At 38.9% G+C, this 21,654-nt stretch overlaps 1 protein-coding gene across 1 annotated transcript; it reads right to left on the reverse strand.

Annotated features, from left to right (window-relative positions):
* Positions 1 to 3,794: 3,794 nt before the first annotated feature.
* Positions 3,795 to 21,194, reverse strand: LOC148087073 (protein sel-1 homolog 3). The gene is made up of 24 exons (XM_087785304.1): positions 21,057 to 21,194; positions 20,137 to 20,614; positions 18,309 to 18,435; positions 17,894 to 18,012; positions 17,613 to 17,728; positions 17,315 to 17,364; positions 16,001 to 16,124; positions 15,802 to 15,934; positions 15,535 to 15,675; positions 14,250 to 14,473; positions 14,001 to 14,180; positions 10,678 to 10,800; positions 10,475 to 10,615; positions 10,340 to 10,402; positions 10,082 to 10,264; positions 9,896 to 10,023; positions 9,540 to 9,623; positions 9,391 to 9,472; positions 6,976 to 7,051; positions 6,766 to 6,917; positions 6,469 to 6,590; positions 6,303 to 6,411; positions 6,096 to 6,159; positions 3,795 to 4,894 (listed from the first exon to the last, which is right to left on the reverse strand). The coding sequence occupies exons 1-24, from the start codon at positions 21,102 to 21,104 to the stop codon at positions 4,668 to 4,670; spliced, it is 3,294 nt and encodes a 1,097-aa protein (XP_087641430.1). The 5' UTR covers positions 21,105 to 21,194; the 3' UTR covers positions 3,795 to 4,667.
* Positions 21,195 to 21,654: the final 460 nt, after the last annotated feature.

A 21,654-nucleotide genomic window follows, 5' to 3' on the forward strand; every position in this document is an offset into this window, starting at 1 on the left:
GTCTGCCGACCGTTCTTCACAATGTCCAGTTTTTCTGGAAAAGTCCGTCTTGAAAATGGTTTTGTGAGCATAAGTGCGACCAAATCAATGTCTTCTCCTCCGTCAGCCATTGTGGGTTGTTAAAAAAGTTATGAAATCCACTCGCAAAATATTTTAGGTCGCGTCGCTAGCTATAGATGCTTTGCTGGCTCTGACGAGTATTTCTCTGAACATCCAATCAAAGGACGTGAAAATGCCGACGTCACAGGACGCCTGCTAGATGGCCTCGGTGTTGCCAACTAGAACTCTGATTGGTTAAAGCAACAGCGTCATTGCCACTGACTTTAAACTACAGACGCCAGCACTATCAATTCTGAAGGCGTCGAGGCAGATTTTTGACCCTGGCAACAAATGATGGCTAAAATATGATTGGATAAAAGCTCTAACATAAACATACACTAGTGGAAGCAGCGCAACCAAGAGAAAAGCTATGAAATGAAGAGAAAGACTATTGGAAATAATTTAATACTAATAATATTATATAATTATATAATATTATATATAATAATATTCATGGAAAAAATATATTAAAACATACGTCAGTGATTCTGTCTGATAGTGTTTAGGCCAGCAGGGAAGGCCTTGCTGGCCCTGACGGCCCACCACTGGTGACATGTGACAACGAACTCAGACTTGTAGTCCACAGTTTTTGCTCTCCACAGGATAATGTGATCAAACAATGGAGTCATGGGACTCGACGGCTGTGCTACCGTTTAATTAGTAAACAGACAGTTTAGAGTCGGATTAATGATTTATTAACGTGTAAATAATTGAGAAATATTCTCACACATTCCCTGTTGATAATGTGCTTAACAAATATTGGGCGTTCGACTTCTGAATGCAAATCAAACATTACAGCAGAGGTCAAGGGGAGTTTATCAAATTTCAATATGACATGCCCCGACCGTGCACTTTCACCAGTTTTAATCCAGCTCTGTTTGGTCACTGGCAGCAGCTTCAACTATGGATTCAATTGTTATGACAAGAAATACATTTACATATTTTAGGCTTTTTACTTTTTTTATTTAAGTTGGTTGATTTATCGGACCCTAAACTGTACCCATTTCCTTTATCTTGACCGAAATGTTGCCTGACAGGAGTTTCCATACTGTAGCGAGGTAGGTGATTGGTCGATAGTTGGAGGGGGGTGTTACCTTCTTTGGTTTGTCTGCATCAGTACTGTACGGCCCTAGGTCAGCCATTACAGTTGGGTCCGATCTCTCAACAGATTAATTTGTACCTAGGTAGTGTTCTTGTATATCTGCCACTGGGATGGTCAAAGCATCATGTTTAGGGAGAATGGTGTGGTCTGCTGTACAGCAAGTCATCTTGGGTAAGGTAAGGTAAGGTAAAACTGGGTGGGTCCCATCTCTCAGCAGTTGGTACATTGGTACAGCTGCTTGCTCAAGGAGCGATTAAACCAGTAGACGTGGATAATGTCCAGGCCTTGGACTGTCCAGTTCTTCATACCTGAGACTTGTTCTTAGAAGTTTGCAATTGTGATGGTCACATTAGGGGCGACATAGCTCAGATGGTAGAGTGGTTGCCTGCAGTCCAAAAGGTTGCAGGTTCAATCCCAGCTCCAGACAAGCTTGTGTCGTTGTGTCCCTGAGCAAGACACTTCACCCTGATTGCTCCTGATGGTGAACTTGGCGCAAGTGTGCAGCCTACTCCCATCAGTATGTGTGAATGGTTGAATTTCCCCTCGTGGGACTAATAAGGGATTCTAAAAAAAAATAATTAAAAAAAACATCACTTTATTCAGCAAGACTGGTATGATCTGCTCTTTAAGCTATTATCCACTGTACATTTTTGTTATGATATGCTTCTATCTCCCATACGCCTTTCCAGTATTTTTCTGTCTCGAGCTTTCTCGAGCTTTGGTGACCCTGGCACTGAGAGGACACTTACGCTTGGTAGTGGAGTACTGCCTAGCTGCTATCTCGCTTTTACTCGTCCTTTTCTTGGATGTATTCTACTGGGATGGTCTTGGCACCTTGTTCAGGGAGTTTGGTGTGATACGCTGTGTCAATCGCTGTTATGTGATGCTTCTTTCCCCTGTATGCCATTCTAGTATTGCCAAGCCTTGTTGAGTGAGCTCTTGTGTTATTACCCTGCCACGGAGAGTGCACTTTGCTTGATTCAGTGGAGAACAGCCTCTTCATTCGCCTGACTTCTATCTCTCTTTTTGGATGGCCCATTTAATGTCCAACATCTCCAGGATGATTGCTGCTGTACTGAAGCTCATTGGTGTCAGTGATGTTTCACTTATCCTTACAAATCTGTGTTCAGGTTGACGGTAGCTCATGTTAGCCATGATCTCATCTCCCAGGTCCTTTGGTTCTTCGTTAAGTTCTGAGGCTTGGTACCTATTGCACTGGCTCCCCCATGCCTGTAGCATTCATGTACTGTACATCTTTAATTGAAAGCAGTCGTTTGTGGAAGACGGTACATTAAGCTAACTAGCTGTTTCAGCGTTAGCATTGACTATGGATATCTATGGGGTTTTATGGTGGGTTACCTTGACTGAGAAGAGTTTTTTGAAGACATTTTACTTCTAATCCAAGAGGCTTCTTTAGTTCCATGGAGCCAGGGTCCTCAGACAGACTCCTTGGAACTGCCTCGCCTTTGGAACGCATTGGGTAACTATGTTATTTATGAACGAGAACCTACACAGACATTGACTGAGGATATCGAAGTAACTATACATTGATGGCCTCTTCATGTAGCACTGCTGTCTAGAGTTGTAGCAGTCCAACCTTAGAATGATAACCTTTTCCTGCTTTAATGTATCGGCACGCTGTCCAGGGACCCCACACCTCTCACCCCAAGCAGCTTGAATAGATTTCAGCCAATTGTGACGCAAAAAGATGAATTGTAGTAGAAGTAGAAGTAGTTGTCCTTTTATTGGTTATTTCATTATATTAGATAATGTTTCTGTTAAAGTAAGTCATTGATTGTTTTACACCAGAATCTCTACTACTATTGTACAACACAAACTCATGCGTGAATATTTCTTTCCTTTTCTATGTTTTGATTGTCCTGCAAAAGAGAGTTGACAGATAGTTAAAAAGTATTTTCCGAGCTCACCTGTCTAACTCCAGGATTACTTCACTGTTGTTTTTATGTGTCGTAGAACAGAGACTGTGAAGCAACGGAGGGAAAGTTATTATTAGAGGACTAAATTATACACAGAGGTTTTTGAAGAGTGAAGTCGCTGCTGTGTTGACGGCGTGAAACACATTATTTGACTCATGACAGCTTCATGAGCGCAGACAACACCCGTCACACCTGACACACAACAAATAACTTCTTTTCTTCACACTTGTTGGCAGCCATGAGAAGGAACGCTTATACAATCCCGATTGACGTGTTGTTTCCTAAATAAAGTCACTTTGGTGTCAGACTCAAAGGAGAAGTGGAGTTAAGTGACTCATCCACATGACTCACTCTTGTGTCCCATAGCAACGACTCAAACTGATTTGTTATCTGGTGTTTTGAACAGGAGCTTCTGCCCAAGTGGAGTTTAGATCGATGACTTGTGACGAGTCTGTTGGGCGTCCTTGGATCAGACGTTTAATTGTCCCCAACATTGCAGCGGCACGTCCAGTCTCCCGGTAGACACTTCAGTTTGTTTGAGATTGAATAGCTGACCCGTTAAAATGTACCATTGTTGTCATGACACTTTTCCACTTTTTACCAGAATTTTTCTCCAATCGAACCAATAATAATTAAAAGCTGTCTCACACAAAAACTTAAAACAATAATTTAATTTATTATCCTGATATGATTTATAATCAAAATATTTCAGTGTAAACATACAATCTGACAACTGTCTAAAGCGAAACATGTGGAAAAATTCCAGTTTTCTGTAACCAAAACCAAACACAGAAAGTACGATGGCAATGAGGTGCAAAACAAATGTACAAACTATTGACGTAAATTAACACTCTTTGAAACAAATTTACAAATGAACAAACTCCTGAAAACATTCTTTAATTAAAATGATGTTTTTTTCATTGATTCATTTCCCCCCACTTATCCCTATAGGGAGATTGCGTGGGGCTGGCGCCTATCCCAGTTTCATCGGGCAAAGGCGGGGGACACCCTGGACGGGACTCTAGTCTGTCCCAGGGCACACAAAGACACAATCATTTCTGTATTTAAAAGCTGAAAATGTTTTAAATTGATTGTAAAATATTATTGGGGCGAGGAGTTCAAGGAGGTCAAAAGACCACCAGGGAAATTAAAATGTGTTCAATTTCATTTAAAATTAAACCATGTGTAATACATACTAAATAAAAAAGATTTAAATTATTTCAGCTATTTTCATGTCTCAAGATTCGTAATCCACCTGAACATGCCTTCTCCCCCCCTTCCCTCTGTGTCTTCAGTGGTTTCTGGCTTTGGTTTTAAACTATAATATTGTATACCTCCGGGTATTTTAGCTAGTTTGTGAAAAAAATCAAGGAATTGTAATAAAAGAAGTTCCTTAAATTTTGCTGAAAGAATCAAACTCAGCTACTTCTCTCTGGTGAATAGACTTCAGACACAACTTGGTAGCTTCGGTCCTTCAAGTGAAGGAGGGTTTTCTTGGAGGCCACAGGTTCCTCAGTAGGTTCTGGACATCACAGAAGGTGGTAGAGGACGGTGGTGCCACAGGAACACAGGCAAACACCGGAGAGAGTAACAGCAAGCTCAGTGACTCGCTGAAGCCGTCTGTGAGCGCCGACAACAGCTGTCCGTACATTCCCTCTCGCTCTGATTGTTCCTCCTGAGATCCCGTCTCTGACGAGATCCCGTCTGACAGTTGATGCCCTCCGCGTAGCTGCGTCATGTTGGGAATCCATCAGTCCTGTGTGAGTAACCACATCACGCATTAGCATGGAACGTATGTGACTTTATGTTTTGACTCAAAGTTTGATTCGCCAGGACAGAAATCTTTAGCCTCTTGTGGGCTGCCAGGTCACCGAGTTAACAGCTGGATCAGAAATAATTGTGTGACCTTAAGATTTAAAAGGCGACATTTTGATTCCTCACAACACTTTTGATTGACAGCCTGACTTCAATGATGTACAGTCACTAGGTTTGATGTCCCATCATCCTCGGCTTGATTTGAAAAGGTGGAAATGTGTCGTATTCACAAACATAGGTTTTCATCTTCAGTCTTAAACTTGTTTAAACTTAGTTTGTTGGTTTTTTTCTGTGTCCTCAAAAAATTGTGAGATCATAAATAAATAAACAGAGACTCATGTATGGAATAAGATGAGTTTAAAATAATGAAATAGACTCACAATAAAGAGATTTTATTTCAAATAATTTGTCCTTAAGAAGGTCTACCCTTAAGAAGTCAAGGTATGAATGCATCTGAGATCAAAATTACATTTTTATTTTGTTTTATTTGTATTTTTAATTTTAACATAGAACAATAAAAAAATGGAAAATAATTAAAGAAAATACTGTATTTTTATATTTAATTTTTAAAATTAATAACCTAAAATAACAATGTATAGCTTATTTAGCTACGTTATAATATATCATAGAATTTAGGTTTGTTACTGTTTTTTTTTACAACAGTCACTGCATATAATGTTGCTCCTAAATTACAGCCCATAGGGCCCTTTGACGGCATTTGTGTGGCCATCATCAGGTCAACGATCAAGTGGAAAAATAACCATTTATTTTTAATGTATTTCCATTATTTATTACTAGTATCTAAATATGATTATAGGGTTTTTGTTTTGGGATTTTTCCTCTGCTGTTTTGTACGTATCTTATTGGCCATCAGGAAAATTAAAATTAAAATTTTAAAAATACTTGGGAAAACATGTATATTTCGAATTAAAAGCTGTTTAAAATAAAGAAAATTTTAGCATATGAACTGTATAGTTATGCTTTTTGGTCTTTATTTTGCTTAAGGGCCCTTCGCAAATGTCACTGTGTAAAATGTGGCCCCTGAGGAAGTTCAATCGCCTACCGCTGAGCTAGACCTGCTTCACGGTTGAGGAAACAGCACCATCTGCTGTACAACAATAGACACAATAAGACGCACTCACCGAGGCAGGACTGAAGCAGCGTCATGGTCAGACTGACGATGACTGACATCAGAGATGCGTAGGTCTGTGAACACGTCAAATCATACAGAACCGTCATGACTTATTAATGGTGACATCACAGATTGCAGACCAAGTATTCAATAATTGAAGCGGGATAAGAATCTTATAAGGAGGTTAAAGTGAAGGGAGGCGCTGGATTGTCTGTACCAGGGCGAGCTGTGCAGAGTTCTGACTCATTCTCCTCCAGGCCTTTTCCATCTGGACTCGCAGGAGCACTAAAGCACAAGCTGCTTCCACATCTTCACTCTCCACACACCTATAGAGAAGATGATAGAGTCAGAGTGTCGGCTTCAGCGTGAGGCGGCGGGGTCACCTCAGAAGGATGTTCTCCACCACAGTCTCCGGCCGAGCATGAAGGGAGGTGTTTAGGAAATCGTAGATTCTCTTTGGAAGAGCGTGGCCTTGTTCGAGCATCACTGCCAAGTTGAACATCCCCTGTGTGGTGCAAGTGGAATCATAAACAGGCGGCTGATGGTTCACTAAGCAAGTCTGTGTATAATAACAATGTTTTATTCTGTTTGTTGTTTTTATTGCAGTGGGCCAGAGTCCATGAAAGTTTAATTAAGTTTATCACTTGGTGATGATATTACAGGCCAGATAAATCTGTCACCTGAGGGTCGCCCGCGAGAGCAGCTCTGATGTACATCCGATGAGCCTGAGCGCGTGAAGATAATGACTCTTCCTCTGAGACAGAGGGCCGCCGGTCGTCCTCGTCCACATAGTAGTCGTAGTAGTAGTAATAGTCCCCCATCTTCAGGAGGGCTGGAACACAAAAACATTATTGTGTTTGTCCAGCAGACCAGGCCTGAAGAGGGCTCACCAGAAGGAGAAGGATCAGTGTTTAATACAGAGTAGTTGAGATACCTCTGCTCACATGCGTGACCAAGATTCAGCTCCTGAGTGAGAGACAACATAAGTAGAAGCAGGAAATAATCTGCAGCATTAAACGTCATAACAACCAAAATAAAATGTCCTTCTATGTGCAAGTATATCAGTGCCTTAGGAATATTGAATGGTGGAATTTTACATTTCAAACCTTTAATTCAAAATAAATATATCATGTTTGATTGAAGCATTTCTTTTATATATATATATATATATATATATATATACAGTATATATATATATAAATGTAATTAAATATTATTTTCTATTGAAATGTTGTATTTTTTTACTATTTCCTTTTAATTTAAAATATGTTTAAAATGAAGGATATTTCAACATGAGGTTTGCTTATAAAAACAATAATTAAAAAAGAAGTTCAAAATAAAATTGTTTGTATAATAGTGCCACCATTAATTATATTCAAATTTCAATTATCCATATGTTAATGTTCCAAATTAAATATTTTTTAAGTTTTAGCCTTTAAAGTTAAATTAAAAATGCTCGAATAATAGTGTCAAAATAGAATATTATATAATAGTTTTATATTATATAATATTACATACAATATAAATTAAATTAAAATATATATATAATGAAATAAAACACTGAATTAAATTGTGAATTATTGGTATTAGAAAAAAAAAAAAAAAAAACTATGTGTAAAAAAACATTTGAGAATTCTCATTTCAATCATTGAAGAAAAAAAATTGTTCAATAATCAGATGATTTTAACCATTGTTTTGATTGGTTGATTGTATTAAAAAAAAACATTAATAAACTGAGACAGATATAAAAGACAAGATGAGACTGAAATAAACAAATATAAAAATAATGGGCCCAAGTTCAAATCCTCATTCATGGAATTAGTTTGTGTTGATTTGATTGTTTCCCGTTTTTTTACATGTACATTAATGCATTTAATAATTTGTATCCATTTTCACATGACTACATAATCCGATCCAGAGCTGGGATTGAACCCCCAACTTCTATTCCCAGCCCCCAAACAATTTCTCTTATAGATGTGTGTAATGAGCTCCTTGGCAGAGGTATGCACTGTTAACAGAGCGATGCAAGACATACTTAACCCTGGTTTTATCTGAGGATTAAGGTTCATTTCTGGAAGCCATGAGGGTCGGTCACAATAACTGAGAGGCAACAAAAGGGTTAAATTAAATTCTGTATCTATAATGGGAGCTATATCGATCGATATGGTAAAGAAACGTGGGATTTTTTTTCATTTCTCTCTCTACTTGTATCTTCAATATAGCATTTGTAACATTAAATAAGCTATAGTTTTGTTTTTTTTACTATTGAACTAAAATCATATGATACTCTTACTAGTCCTTCGTCTCAACCGTTAAAATCGTGAGCTCTACATTTTAAGCCCCATTACACCCTGACGCTGAAGTGTCGCCTGTCAGAGTTTTGCTGCGCTTGTGACACACTTTAACGCTATTTCTGAACAGTTAAAAGAAGTGTGAAAGACCTCACCTTAAATATTTAACGCTATCTTTGTCTGGAATTTCCCCAACACTCACGGTCCAATTATTATCCCAACACTTTTCAAGAGTTCAGGAATAGAGTTGCCTGTTATAGTTTACGGGTTGATGAGGCTTCATGAAACAGCGGATAAAGTATCATGATACAGTGTCCTTATCTTGAAAGACCACTAGATGTCACTCTCTGCTTTATAATCTTTGGCTCTGATCTACTAATTCAATGAAACCTGACATCATTTTCAAACTGAGAGTGACATCTAATGTATTTCTAAATTAAGCCACTGTATTGTAGGATTCTTCTATAGAAGTATATCAGGAACATTAGAATATTGAAAGGTTGAATTTATTTATTTTAAATTATTGAATAAAGAAAAAAAATGAAAATGAATGATTTTTACACATATATTTTGACACTGAAATTACAATAAATGAGGGTTTATTTTATTTGTAGCCTTTTAAATTCAATATAAAAATGTTGGTATGATAGTTCGACCAGGCAATACTAAAAGAGTACCGAGCTACTTTCAGCCAATCATAAGACGAGACGACGTAGAAGTACTGGTGAGTTTATTCATTGGTGTGGATTCCAAAGCAACGGTAAGATTTCAGCTGTAATTTATGGTAGTTTAGAGCAAGAGACTTAGTGCTCCATTGGATAAGTCTGGTTAGATGGCACTGTTTAAATGTCTATGGAACAAAATCTTAAATTTATTTTTTTTAAAAATGTAATTACTGGAAATAGAATATCAAACTGTGTAAAAAAAGAAATGTGCAAAAAAACTAGCTTGTCCAGTGACTAAATTGATCATCTAGGGTACGAAAGCAATCGATCACAGGAAGCGTGTTATTACCTGACACAGGTGAGCCATGTTGCTCTGGGCCAAACCCAGACCAGTTTCCGCTGCCAAGGCGTACGTCACTAATGCCACCTGTCTGTTGGCCAGCACAACACGTGGTGTTATCACAGGATAATAACAAACCAGGGAAGATCAGGACCCACTTGGAACCGTGCAGGTACTCGTGCAGCGCCTCTCGGACCATGAACCCCAGGTATCCGTTCCGCTCGCTCGCCTTCTTTAGCATCCTGTGCAAGGGTGGTTCGGTAAAGCCGGTGCTGTATACATCCTCTAAAAATAGCCTGATTTGTCGGGTTCATTCTAAAAACAAATCTGCTAAATCAGGAGCTTCTTTAAATTCATTAGATGCAAGTGTGGATGCTCGGTGACAGCGTCTATTATTTTAAGATATGCAAATAGGTTCTGACCTTGAATTAACCACTGTCATTGATTTGTCAGCGAGCTGCAGGCAACAGCCTAGAACAAAGTGTTTCTCTCTACGCTAATGAAAGCGTCTTACATCACAGCCTTCCCAACATCCTGAGTCACCCCTTCCAGGCTTCCCGTCGACAGGTACCAGCCCGCCTCCACGGCCGCCGCCACGTGGCCCAATCTGGAGGCGTTGAGGAATTGCAGGAACGCCGCCGACTGCAAAAGCATGAGTGTTGGTGAGCGCACTAGATGGAGCGTCGTGGATCAGTCAAACCTCATTCCTGCGGGCGGCTTTTGGATTCAACCCGGGTGACCTCAGGTGATAAAGACCCAGATTAAACATTCCGTCGTGGTTTCCTTTAAGCGCGGCCTGTTCAAAGAACCGCTCTGCGGTTTCGTGGTCCTTCAGGATGTTCCCATGGTACCAGCCCAGACCATTCAAGGCGCTAATTGAGCCCTGAAGCGGTACGACTCATATTCAACGCCCACGAACACGTTGTAAATCCTCCGCTTGATTAAAGTGCACACTTACCATCGCCGCAGCCTTCTTCAGCAGCTGTAAACCCCGGGTGATGTTTTTCTTCACGGCCAGACCCTACAGGAATCAATCAGAGAGTCGATAACAGCCGCACGAAACCATGTGAACGTCTTGATGATATTGCGGCACCTTGATCAGAAAGATTGCGTATTCGTAGAGGGCGGAGGAGTCCGTCATTTGCAGGGCGCACCGCTCGAACCATTTCACCGCCAAGCCGACGTCTTTCGGCAGTCCATTCTGTCCCCAGTACAGCATCGACCCGAGTTCCTTCTACACTCATAGAGGGAATTAACAAAGAAAGGCTCTCGGTGTTAAGAGTTATTGTTATGTACCTGAGCTTCCACGTCTCCTGCATTCGCTTTATAAGTGAGGAAGTTGTACACGTCGTCTGTCATGGTCTCCTGGTTGTTCAGCTCTTCTTCATCGCTCAGATACACATGCTCCACTGCGTATTGCTGAAGAAGGTAAAACATGGAGGACATTTTAACAGCAAGCAGTTTATGATCAATTTTCTAGTCACATACTATAGTGTGTATGTGCATGCGTGTGTGTAAAGATGTATGTGAGTATATGCATTTGTGTGTATGTGTTTGTGTACGTGTGTGTTCATGTAGGTGCTTGGTAACACTCTCACGGCTGTTACAGGAGTCCTATAGAGCTCAAAATGACATCTATCAACGGCTCTGTGTCTGGACAAAACCATTGTTCATTTGTCTTCTAACTACTCCCTTATTAATGTAAATATTCAATTTCTTCGTCTCGTTCTAAGGGAGGTTTTAAACTAAATAGAGCTTTGTAGGTCAAATATTGGTGAAATAAGAGTCTAGAAAGTCAAACGTTCTCCAATGTTTTGGGCCATCCTTAGCAGCTTCCGTATTATACATCATATGTAGGAAATATCCAGACTTTCAGTTACGTTTGTTGAACGTAGGGGACCTGCATAGAAATGTATAAAGGTTTTAATTTTAATTTTTTAATTCAAACCATATTTAATACATATTAAGGAGGATTTCCATAATTTCAGTTGTTGTTCTCCCCTCCTCCCTCCTCTTGGATTTATGGGGTGTTATGATGAATATATCATCCTATTTATTTTAGTTATTTCCATTTTTTATTTTCATCAGAACCTTACTAAAGCCAACCTACATCAGGTAAATCAGGCATTCAAGCAATTTCTCTATATACATGCAAAGAAATACAATGTCAACCTGTCTGGAATGACCTCCCTCTTTCCCTGTCTAGCTGGGAGAGTCCACTTCAAGTGCATTGTAGAATAATTAATACAATTAATTTAGAGAATTAGAATTTAAGAACACTGCTGGACATTATTATAGTTAATAGATGAACAATATCAAGTAGGTCAGCCCTAAAGCTCTAAGTACAGTATGTGTACTTGTGTAATAAAATACTCGTTAAAACGTTGTCTTTTAATGTGTGTCGCTGTTCCACTTTTTTATATTTGACGTACCTCCCAGGACTAATCATGAATCTGGTCCTATTCATTAAGACAGAAAGTCTCACTGTGTTGAACGACATGACTTCATTTTCACCCACTACAGCTTTAATAATACCCAGAATGCTCTTCCATGAATTAAAACCGATTTACTTAAGTGTCGCCTCCCCTCCCTCCTGTTGTCTAATTTAAAAAACTGCAGCGGCACACTGTTTGTTAGTCGCCTTAAAACGTCTCCAGATAACTATAAAGATGCACGACTTTGTGTTCCTCAATTAAAGCTACATTTTGGTGGCTGTGGGCTTCATTTGTTTCCGAGTTTCACTTCTGAACCAGGCTCGCCTGCTTCATTAGGACTGAGCGAGTTCACGCTGCGACTTTACAGAGATTCTCCTCATTCTCTCTTGAATAACGGTCCATAGTTTTAAGGCCCCTCTGCCGAAACTCTTTAGTTTATTTTCTGTTTATTCCCAGGTTCAGTGTCTATTTGAGATATTGCACTTTTGAGATGCTGTACTCTGATTATTTTATATATTGGATTCTTGTTGTTGATATTAAACTAGCTGAAGCACTCTACATTGCCAGGGGACTTTTATAAAATATAAAACGGCAAAAAATATTTAAAATGGAAAATGCAAAGGCCATGTCGTTTTAAATAGTTCATTGTCCCTTCTAACATGGTTGCATAAAAAAGGGTACTACAGCCTCTTTTTGGCCGATCACAACCCATTCTGAGGGAAGACGCTAAGAGCCAAAGAAAGCTAAAATAGCTAGCACACAACCGTTTTAGCTTTTCTGGCCTATGCGGACTAATAATAAAAAGGAAAAATGTGGCTTAGTCCAGACACAGATAAGTTCATGGTGGTCGTTTTTAGCCCAAAAAGAGCCCTGTAGTACCCTGTGAGGATAACCAAGTGATTGTGTGTGTATGTATATGCAGTAGGTGTGAATGTGTGTGCGTGTATGTGCTGTGTAGTGTTAGTCATCCATTATTTTCAAATTTTTCCCTTAACAGAGCAGCATTCCACCTTATTGCAGAAACATATAGATACAGTAGTGAGAGAAGATGTGTTTACCCTTTCAAAAAACATTGTATTTTGCAAATTAAAAAAACAATTATTTCAGTATTCATATATATACACACTATGCAAAAACATTAATACATTTTGACATTTATAAATCACAAAAAAGAAAAACGTTTTCATGGCATGTGCAAAGGTCTGTGCACTCTATACACTCTGGACTAAGTTGGACCCCCTTAAGCCTGTACCTGCTTTTTATAGCCAATAAAAAGTATTTTAAATCCATTTTTGGAAGTTTTTCCCCATTCTTTCTTGTAAAATACTTCCAGTTCTGCAATAGTCATGGGTCTTCTTAAAAGCACTACTCTTTTCAGATCTACCCACAGACTTTTAACGATATTTAAGCCTGGAGACAGTGAGGGCTATTCCTCAACATTCAACTTGTGTTTCTTGAAATAGTCCATGGCGGATCATTATCATGTTGTTGAAGCCACCATTTTTTTTGATTGTGTGATATTTGCCCCCAGAATTTACTGGTGCTTAAAGTAAAACTAATGAGAAAACCCAACTCTTCTGACTCACTCACATGTTTCAAATGTTGAATTCTTCCTCACCAAGATGCAGTCCCTCATGCAAAAACTACATTTTCTATTATTTAGATTTTGTTCAATTTGTACAATAACTTTTATGATCATATTGTCTTTTTGTATCCCATTTCCAAAGAGACTACACAGATGAATGTTATTGTTAAATCAAACATATAATTACAATGGTTCTAAAGGGAGGCATAACATTTCGCTCGCAACTGTATATACAATCACACGCTCTCTTACCTACAGAGAATTTGAGTGACCAATCTTGTTTATTTTTGGACTGCGGGAAGAAACCACAGTGGCATTTAAGTGCCTTGAAGGGGTTGAAAGCTTGGCTATATTTGAGGAGTCCGGAAGAAATTCATGACACACACAAACAGACGCGCATATATTTATAAGTATATATTTGTTCGGGTTTTCCTAGGATAAATCTTGCATTTTATTTTGAGAGTAGGAACTGGGGTCCAAAATTACTTTCAATAAAATGATTATAAAAAATAAAATCATGTTAAAAAATAAAATAAATCTTATTGGAATGTTCATTTGAGAAGAACAGAAGTATGACTTAGATCCCTGAGTATACAGACCTCATTCTGATGCATTTTGGAAATGTCGTGAGAGCTCTGCTCCCCCATGTTGGAATAGTAGCTGTACGCCATGTCCAGGTCTTTAGGGAATCCATCTAGTCCCAACGTATGCTTGTACCCAGCATGCATCAGGGCAAAGCGGTTATCTGCCACAGCACCAACCAAGCTGTAGACATGACCCTAAGGCGACAACAAAATTTACATGGGTGAAATATTTGACAAGAAATAAACCAGTGTTTTTGGTTTAACCTTTTCCAGCTGGACCGGGTGTCCGAGGCCGGAGAGATAGACGACGGCCAACAAGAGGGAAGCTTTGTGGTGTCCAAAGCAGGATGACGCTTGAAGAAGAGACTTCACCTCAGAGGTTACGTTGAATTGATGTCCAGAGAACATGGCTGCAACTGCTTCTTTAAAAATAACTTGTCCAATTTTCTCTTTGCTGATTGTTGATGCAGATGAACAGAAATGTCCAGCTAGAACAATTCCAGAGTTCAGAGAGGAAAACAAAATACTCACCATGAGGTCAAAGAAAGGGCGAAAAAAATATACAGTGAAGCATACCTGCTTATATCAAATAAATACTGGAATTTACTTCTAAGAAAAAAAAAAAGCTATGAATCAACAGATAAGAAATTCAATTTCAATTGAACTAAATACAAAAGGGCTACATCAGCATCTTGGCTCATAAATGTCAATAATATGGATGAATAAAATATAACAAATGATCATGCAGAGAACTTCCAAAGCAGAATTGTTTCCATAAGTGTTGTAACTCCCTCCCCCTCACTGTGTATACAGATGTTTATTGTTGTTCTTTTATTCAGCATTGCTTTAATTTTGATTACGCATATTTTTTTATTCTTATTATTTTGTTGCGATTTTATTATTCATTTTATTAAATGTATTTTATATTGTTTTTGATATTATTTGTAATATGTGTACTGTATGTCTTAAAATGTGTCTGGATAGTAATGGTTCTTTTGTGAGCTGCTATGACAACCTACATTTCCCCTATGTGGAAAGAATAAAGGCATATCATAGTATCTTAATAAAATAAACACTGACATTCAAAACTGAAAACAATTAAACTGAAATATTTGAGCCTGAAATTATGGCGTAATTAAAAATGGAATTATACAGTATATGAATGTGTCCAACTAGTAATGTGTTGATGATGCCTCATGAAACAGTTGATGAGGTTTCATGATACATTGTCTTTTATTTTCAAAGACCACTAGATGTCACTCTCAGTTTTGTAATCTTCGACTCTGATTTAATAATTAAAGAAAACCTCCCATCACTTAAAACTTAGAGTGACATCTTGTGGTTTTTCAAAATAAGACACTTTATTTTGATACCTCAGCGAGTGTCACATGTTTTTTTTTGCAATCTAGATGTGACAGATTTCCTTCTTTTTCAGTTTTTTTTCTCATTCGTTATGGTAACATTTTGTGTTGGATTCAGAATTAAAGATAAATATTTATTATTTCTGCACAACAATGAATGTGAAAGATGTTTAAAGAGGCGACAGCACCTTCTCTCGAAGACTCCTCCTTTGATTGCAGGAACTTCAAAAGCATTCTGTGTTTAACTTGTGCCTCCCAAGTCCATGTTTGTTTACTCATTGTTTCACCAACATGACCCCATGGTCGTCTGGTGTGTGCGGCACAGACACCTGAAAATAAAGATAAAAAGCAATCTGTCATCTGTGGTTGTGGAAGCTTCAGGTGTGCACATCAGACTCGTAGTCCCGGTGGAGTTGCGACGCCCTCATGAAGGTGTTGTCGGAGTAATATCTCACCTTTCTTAAACGGTGATAAGAGATGTCGCCCACAGACTCCCTTCACAAACGAAGCCGTGAATGCGTTTGTTTCTTGACATTCTTGATGGATCTTGTCTAGTTCTAAGAAAGTTGCAGGAAGTTGATTTTCAACCTGGTAATAAAGAGCGGGAAATGTACTTTAGATTGAAGATCACAAATGTTAAAACATTATCTTCACCTGAGAAGTTCCAAGTCGATAGTATTTAGCAGGCCCGAAATATCCAATGATGCCCGGCATGTACTTGCTGCCACCTATGACAAAGTAGCCATCTGTGTCGTCAAAACGCAAGTTGTCCTTAAACCTGTAAGATGTTTTTGAGGCAAAGGTAAAAAAAAACTAAAATGAATTAATGGAAAATTATTACATATTACGAAAAAGATTAAATAGAAAAAATTGTAAGAACTGTATTTGATTATTCATTGGGGTCTTCATCCCCCTCTTGCCTCCTAATACAATTTTCATCTTGTGCGGAAGTCCATAACATATATATTGTTTGGATTTCATTGAAATTGAACATTTTTAAATTTCCATGGGGGTCTTCTTACCCTTTGCCCCCCGATACAATAGGCAGTATTTTTGTAACATTTAAATATATAGTCATTAAATTTAATTGAAATTGGACGTATTTAATATTTCATGGGGGTCTTTTTTCCCTCTTTGTACACCCTTACCATTGCCAAATTGCGGTGAAATACTAGAAAAATGTATCATGTTATATTTTAAATATATTGTTTAAATTACATTAAAATTGGACCTATTTGATATTTCACGAGGGGCTGAAATCCTGGAAATATTTCTCATGTAATATTTAATATATAATTGCATTTTATTGCAATTGGAAGTATTTTAAATCTCATCTGGGTTTTCTGCCCCCTGGGCGCCCCCTTCCCCTTGACCTGATGGAGTTGACCTAAAAACCGGTCAACACCACACAGAATGAGTGAAAGATTTATATAATTTCCCTTCTATTGATTATTATGTGTTAAAGGTGTTTTATTTTGGTAAAAAGATCTTGTTTTCCCTGAAATAACATTAGCCTGTGACTCCTGACATGTAAGGACGCATTTTAGTTAAGTTTACTCAAAAAGAAAATCTGAACTGGTGAAAAAATGTTTTTATCTATTTGTCGATCTGTGAATATAATGCCCACATTAAAACACTCTGTGGTGCAAAGAAGGTTGGGGATCCCTGGTTTACATGGTATATTTTAGTGTGCACACACACATACTTTCTATTGTTTTGCCAATAAACTCTCTTTATATTTCTGGTCCTTTCCATCCCTTTCTCAAAAGTACACAGAACAGTTGATAAATGATTAAAACTCTCTACAGGTAAATGTATTTTCAAGGCCCAGTGTTTATAAATGTGTCAATACATTATATTATATAACCTACAAAACCTATTTGTCTTCGATAACATGGTTAAATTTTAAGGCTTGACTTAAGTCATTGGAGGAATCTTCAGAAGGAATAGGGAGGATAAACATCTTACTGAAAAATGCATCTCCGGGTCAGACCTCCCCATGTTGATTTCAGCACGACCTGAAAGTCAAACAAAACGAGCTTCAAACCCGCTGGGATGTGAACGACTTCATATCACAAAACGCTGTGCGATCGCCTGCAGTTTTTCTCTCTGGATTCTACTGCTGTTCCATGAGGACATAAAACTCTCCGACGCTACGATTCCAAGAACAGATGAGAAGGAATGGCTCTATGTTGTTGCCGTGAGCTGTATAATTTTTCCTATCCCTTATCCGCCCTCTCAAAAGGCGAACAATGACGATCTGTACCTTTGAGTTTCGTATGTAAGCATCCAGCCTAATCCATTTCCGCAGAGGCAACGCCACGGCAGCTCGTAAAGCTTCATCTTCTTCTGTTGTCAGGCGTGCCTGAATTATGACGTCCCCTACACAGGAGATATGACAGTCATATATTTCACCACAGGAGATCTGAAGCCCTTTATTAACACACAACACAGTCTGTTCCCGGCTCTCTGAGAACACACATCATCGCTTACGATGCCCCCCCGACGCCTCGGTGCTACCTGTGCGAGCACAGGACTCTGACCCACCTGTGTCTGTTAGCTGTATCAAAACAGACTCGAACTCGCGCCTCCTGTCAATATGATGGATGATCCCGCAATGCTTGTCACAGAATCTCAGGAGGTAGATCCACACGGAGAGGGTGGCTCTGAGAGACAATGGAAACATGTATTTAGCTAGAGAAGCGTGAAGGTGCGTTCAAAATGCTGACACGGATGCTGTGCTGAAGCGGCATGAAAGCGAAAGTGTTGATGGTGTGGAGAAGAGAAGCCTCATTATCGGAGCAGAGGCGCTTATTAAAGCTGGGAAGTGGAAGTGGTTTTACAAGCACTGAGAGGGAAACAGTCAGTGACCTGCAGCCCATCACGCTAATATCGAGACATACAAGTGGTAAAATAAACCAAAATCAAAGCGAGAACCAGGATAAAAGTCATTATCGCCAACCTCGACTGCTTCACAGCTTGACGTCGTTTTCTCTCCAGTGCGTTGTTATGAAAGGGTTGAAACTTCTTCACCAATCCAAAGTTCTCTCCGGTGCTTGCCAGAGGGAATTCCAACAAATGGATTATTTCTACGTGAAGCCAGAAATCATCAGGATCAGAAAGTGTTTATTGCGAGCACTGACAAAACAGCACATATTTTTTCCCAACAGTTGTGTTATAACTGGGTCAAGCTGACCCGCAGGCCCGAAAACAAATGTGTTTGTCGTTCATCTTGATCCAGAGGCAACACAAGGAATACCCTAAACACATTTGTTTACAGGCCACAGGGTCAAATAGTTAAATAATATGAACGAAAAATACAACCAAATAAAATACCAAAAAATAAATGAGTGACTCATAGTTTAAGTGAGCATATAGAATTAAAAAAATAAATAAGTGATATGTGGGAATTAAATTACATAACTTAAGTGTTTATGTGTGTCTTCGAATCCAGTAAAGTATTATCAATGTTTAGACTTGTAATTTCAGAGACCAACTTTTAACAACAATGTGAAATCAGGGTTGATTTTGATATTGTCTTTGCATTCTTTGAATGACTGGTCTTAACTTAGACTGGTAAGTCCCTGCTAATACTTAACCTAGACTCGTTATTACCCATCATGACTCGACCTAGACTCTGTATTACTTTAGATTGGCACACATGGTGTAGTTGAAGACAGAATGTTATTGAAAAGTCTTGACTTTGTTTTGTTCTAGTCAGCTCAGGCGGTTTTGAGACCAGTTCTAGGAGCACTTAAAGTCTAAAAAAGTTGTACTTGTTTCCTGAATAATTTCATTTAACTCATAACTGATCCCTTTCATGACAAGTAATAATAGTCAAATTAGTCAATGGTTCCACCACTCACTTATGCACTAATTGGCAAACAAATAAAACAAGGCTTTGTTTATTACAAGAAACTACTGCAATTAAATCCCAAAATTTGCTTGCAGATCTGGAATCATTATACACCATTTTAGAAGATTGGTTATGGTAGTTGTTTCTATATTCGTTACACACGCAAAAGCAGAAATTTCAAGATTTTGTTTTCCCTCGCCACTGAAGACTCCCCAAAGAAAAAGGGTAAGAAAGAAGAAGTTGCTCTGGTTTCAGATTTAGATTTTTTTTTACTTGCTACCGGGCATAATTTAACACTGATTTTTAAAAAGAAACTTGAGTTCTGAACCTCTTGGCGCAGCAGTACAGGGCTTGTCAGTTCACAGCATGGTCATTTGTAGTCTTAGAGGGGCTCCTAAATGTTAATTCTGGTCCTCTTTTAATCACCGTCACTGTTCGTACAGTTTGAAAAATGTGCTGTGCCGGCAGAATGAGCGCTGGCCTTCACCGTCCAAGTAAATACTGTCGTATTAGTGAGAAAACAAGATTGTTTGGAGATGGTGTTTTAGTTTTTGTGCCTGTGTCCAGTTAAAAAACGTTGTTATTTAGATGTATTCTGTCATTGTTAAACATTGTTTGGCTTTATTTATATGCTGCATTTTCTATTGGAATTAATCACAACACTTGTCCACAGAAGTTCTCCCAATAAATCTTGGGTTTTTAGCAACGTTGCAATTTTTATGTGTTCGTATTAGAATATCTGTTGAGATTCCAGCATGAAATATGTTAATATTACAACCTGAGTCAAGCACAAGCTGTTGGCAGCCAGACTGGCAGTGAGAGTTTTGTTAAAATTATGTTCAGGCTGTCCTTGAGAGTGGACCAGAGTTGTGTTCTAGTGAGATAAAGTCAGTGATTTTCATTACCTAAATCAATGTGAAAAAAAAAGTCTGACCTGACTCTTGCGGACACTGACGTAGTCGCTTTCTCTCCTTCTGCCACAAAATCAAGGCCGACCACGAAGGGCATTCTGTGGCAGGTTTAACTGGTCGTTCAACCAGTGGTCTTATCCGAAGCATTTCACAAGACCTCACAACATTGACTGTCTCATTGTGGCCGCCATGATAGTCTAAACGGCCACAAACTCTTAGGTTTTCAGCCTCCAAAACGTCCTTGTTGTAGAAACTCTGCTGGTATAAAATGAATTGAGGTAGTTTAACCTCAACCTTGTTGAAGGGTTGTGGATGGCTGCTGCTGCATCTCTTTCTGAAGACCACCAAATGTTTCTTCTTCCAGGTCGGTACCATCATCTCCATCACAAGACTACATGGTCTTGAGCACTGAGACCACACATGGACCTCTGTAGTGGAGTCCCATTGGTCCGGGAATGAGTCAAACTTGATAAAATCGCTGTTCGTACTGGCACTTAAACCCTGAAACACAAGGTCCACATAAGAACGTGAAAGCTGTCCCCAGCCGCTAACATGTATTCAAAATCCAAACCCCTAACCCTTGAACCTAATCCTAACCCCTATTACATAACCCCTACCATCTAACCCCTAACTCCTAACCCATAACCCATAACCCATAACCCATAACCCATAACCCATAACCCATAACCCATAACCCATAACCCATAACCCATAACCCATAACCCATAACCCATAACCCATAACCCATAACCCATAACACATAACACATAACCTCTAACCCCTAACTCCTAACCCATAACCCACAACATCTAACATCTAACCCTACCACTAACCTCAACACCAACACCAACATCTACACCGTGACACTTTTTAGGCTGGTCTTACACATAAGATAGCAACTACACCCACCAATAACTTTTGACTTAAAAAATAACTGACTTACCATTAAAAGAGCAGTAGTGATAAAGCTTTCAATTGCAAAGTGCAACATTTTAGCCAGTTATGTTGAACATAAAAAAGATAAATTCATAGTTTGTGACTCGTTCACAGATTTCTTCGCTCTCTGATCGCCAGCAAGCCGCATATGTTGTCAGACACAGTGACAGCCCAACACACCCAGTGATCTTGAATTACTTGATCTTCTGGTGTCGCAACTTCAGTCGTCTGCATAATTCTTCTTTAAAGAGCCACAAACCTATGAGGCCGGGTTAACTTGGCTCAGCAGGAACATATAAAATGAAATAGATTTTTTGCTCTATTTTTGGTGTTTAAGAGGTTTTACTCCTGAAGTGAATCATCAAAGTCTTGCTTTATTTAATATGCTCAAGCCAAAGGCTGTGCCATCACCCTGTGTCCTCTTTGGCATGAGCTCACATGGAACTTTGAAGAAATCTGATCTGAAGAAGCAACGATACTACAGCCAGAATTAATTACCCATAAGCGAACTAAGTGTTTCTCAGGGAAGAGAAGGAGAGCTTGGAAACTGATCCTGACGGGTTGGGTTGGAGGACAACGGAGTAGTAAACCGTGACTCTCGTTTG

Source organism: Callionymus lyra, chromosome 2 (assembly GCF_982586985.1).
Source record: "Callionymus lyra chromosome 2, fCalLyr1.hap1.1, whole genome shotgun sequence".
NCBI classification, from domain to species: Eukaryota; Metazoa; Chordata; class Actinopteri; order Syngnathiformes; family Callionymidae; genus Callionymus; species Callionymus lyra.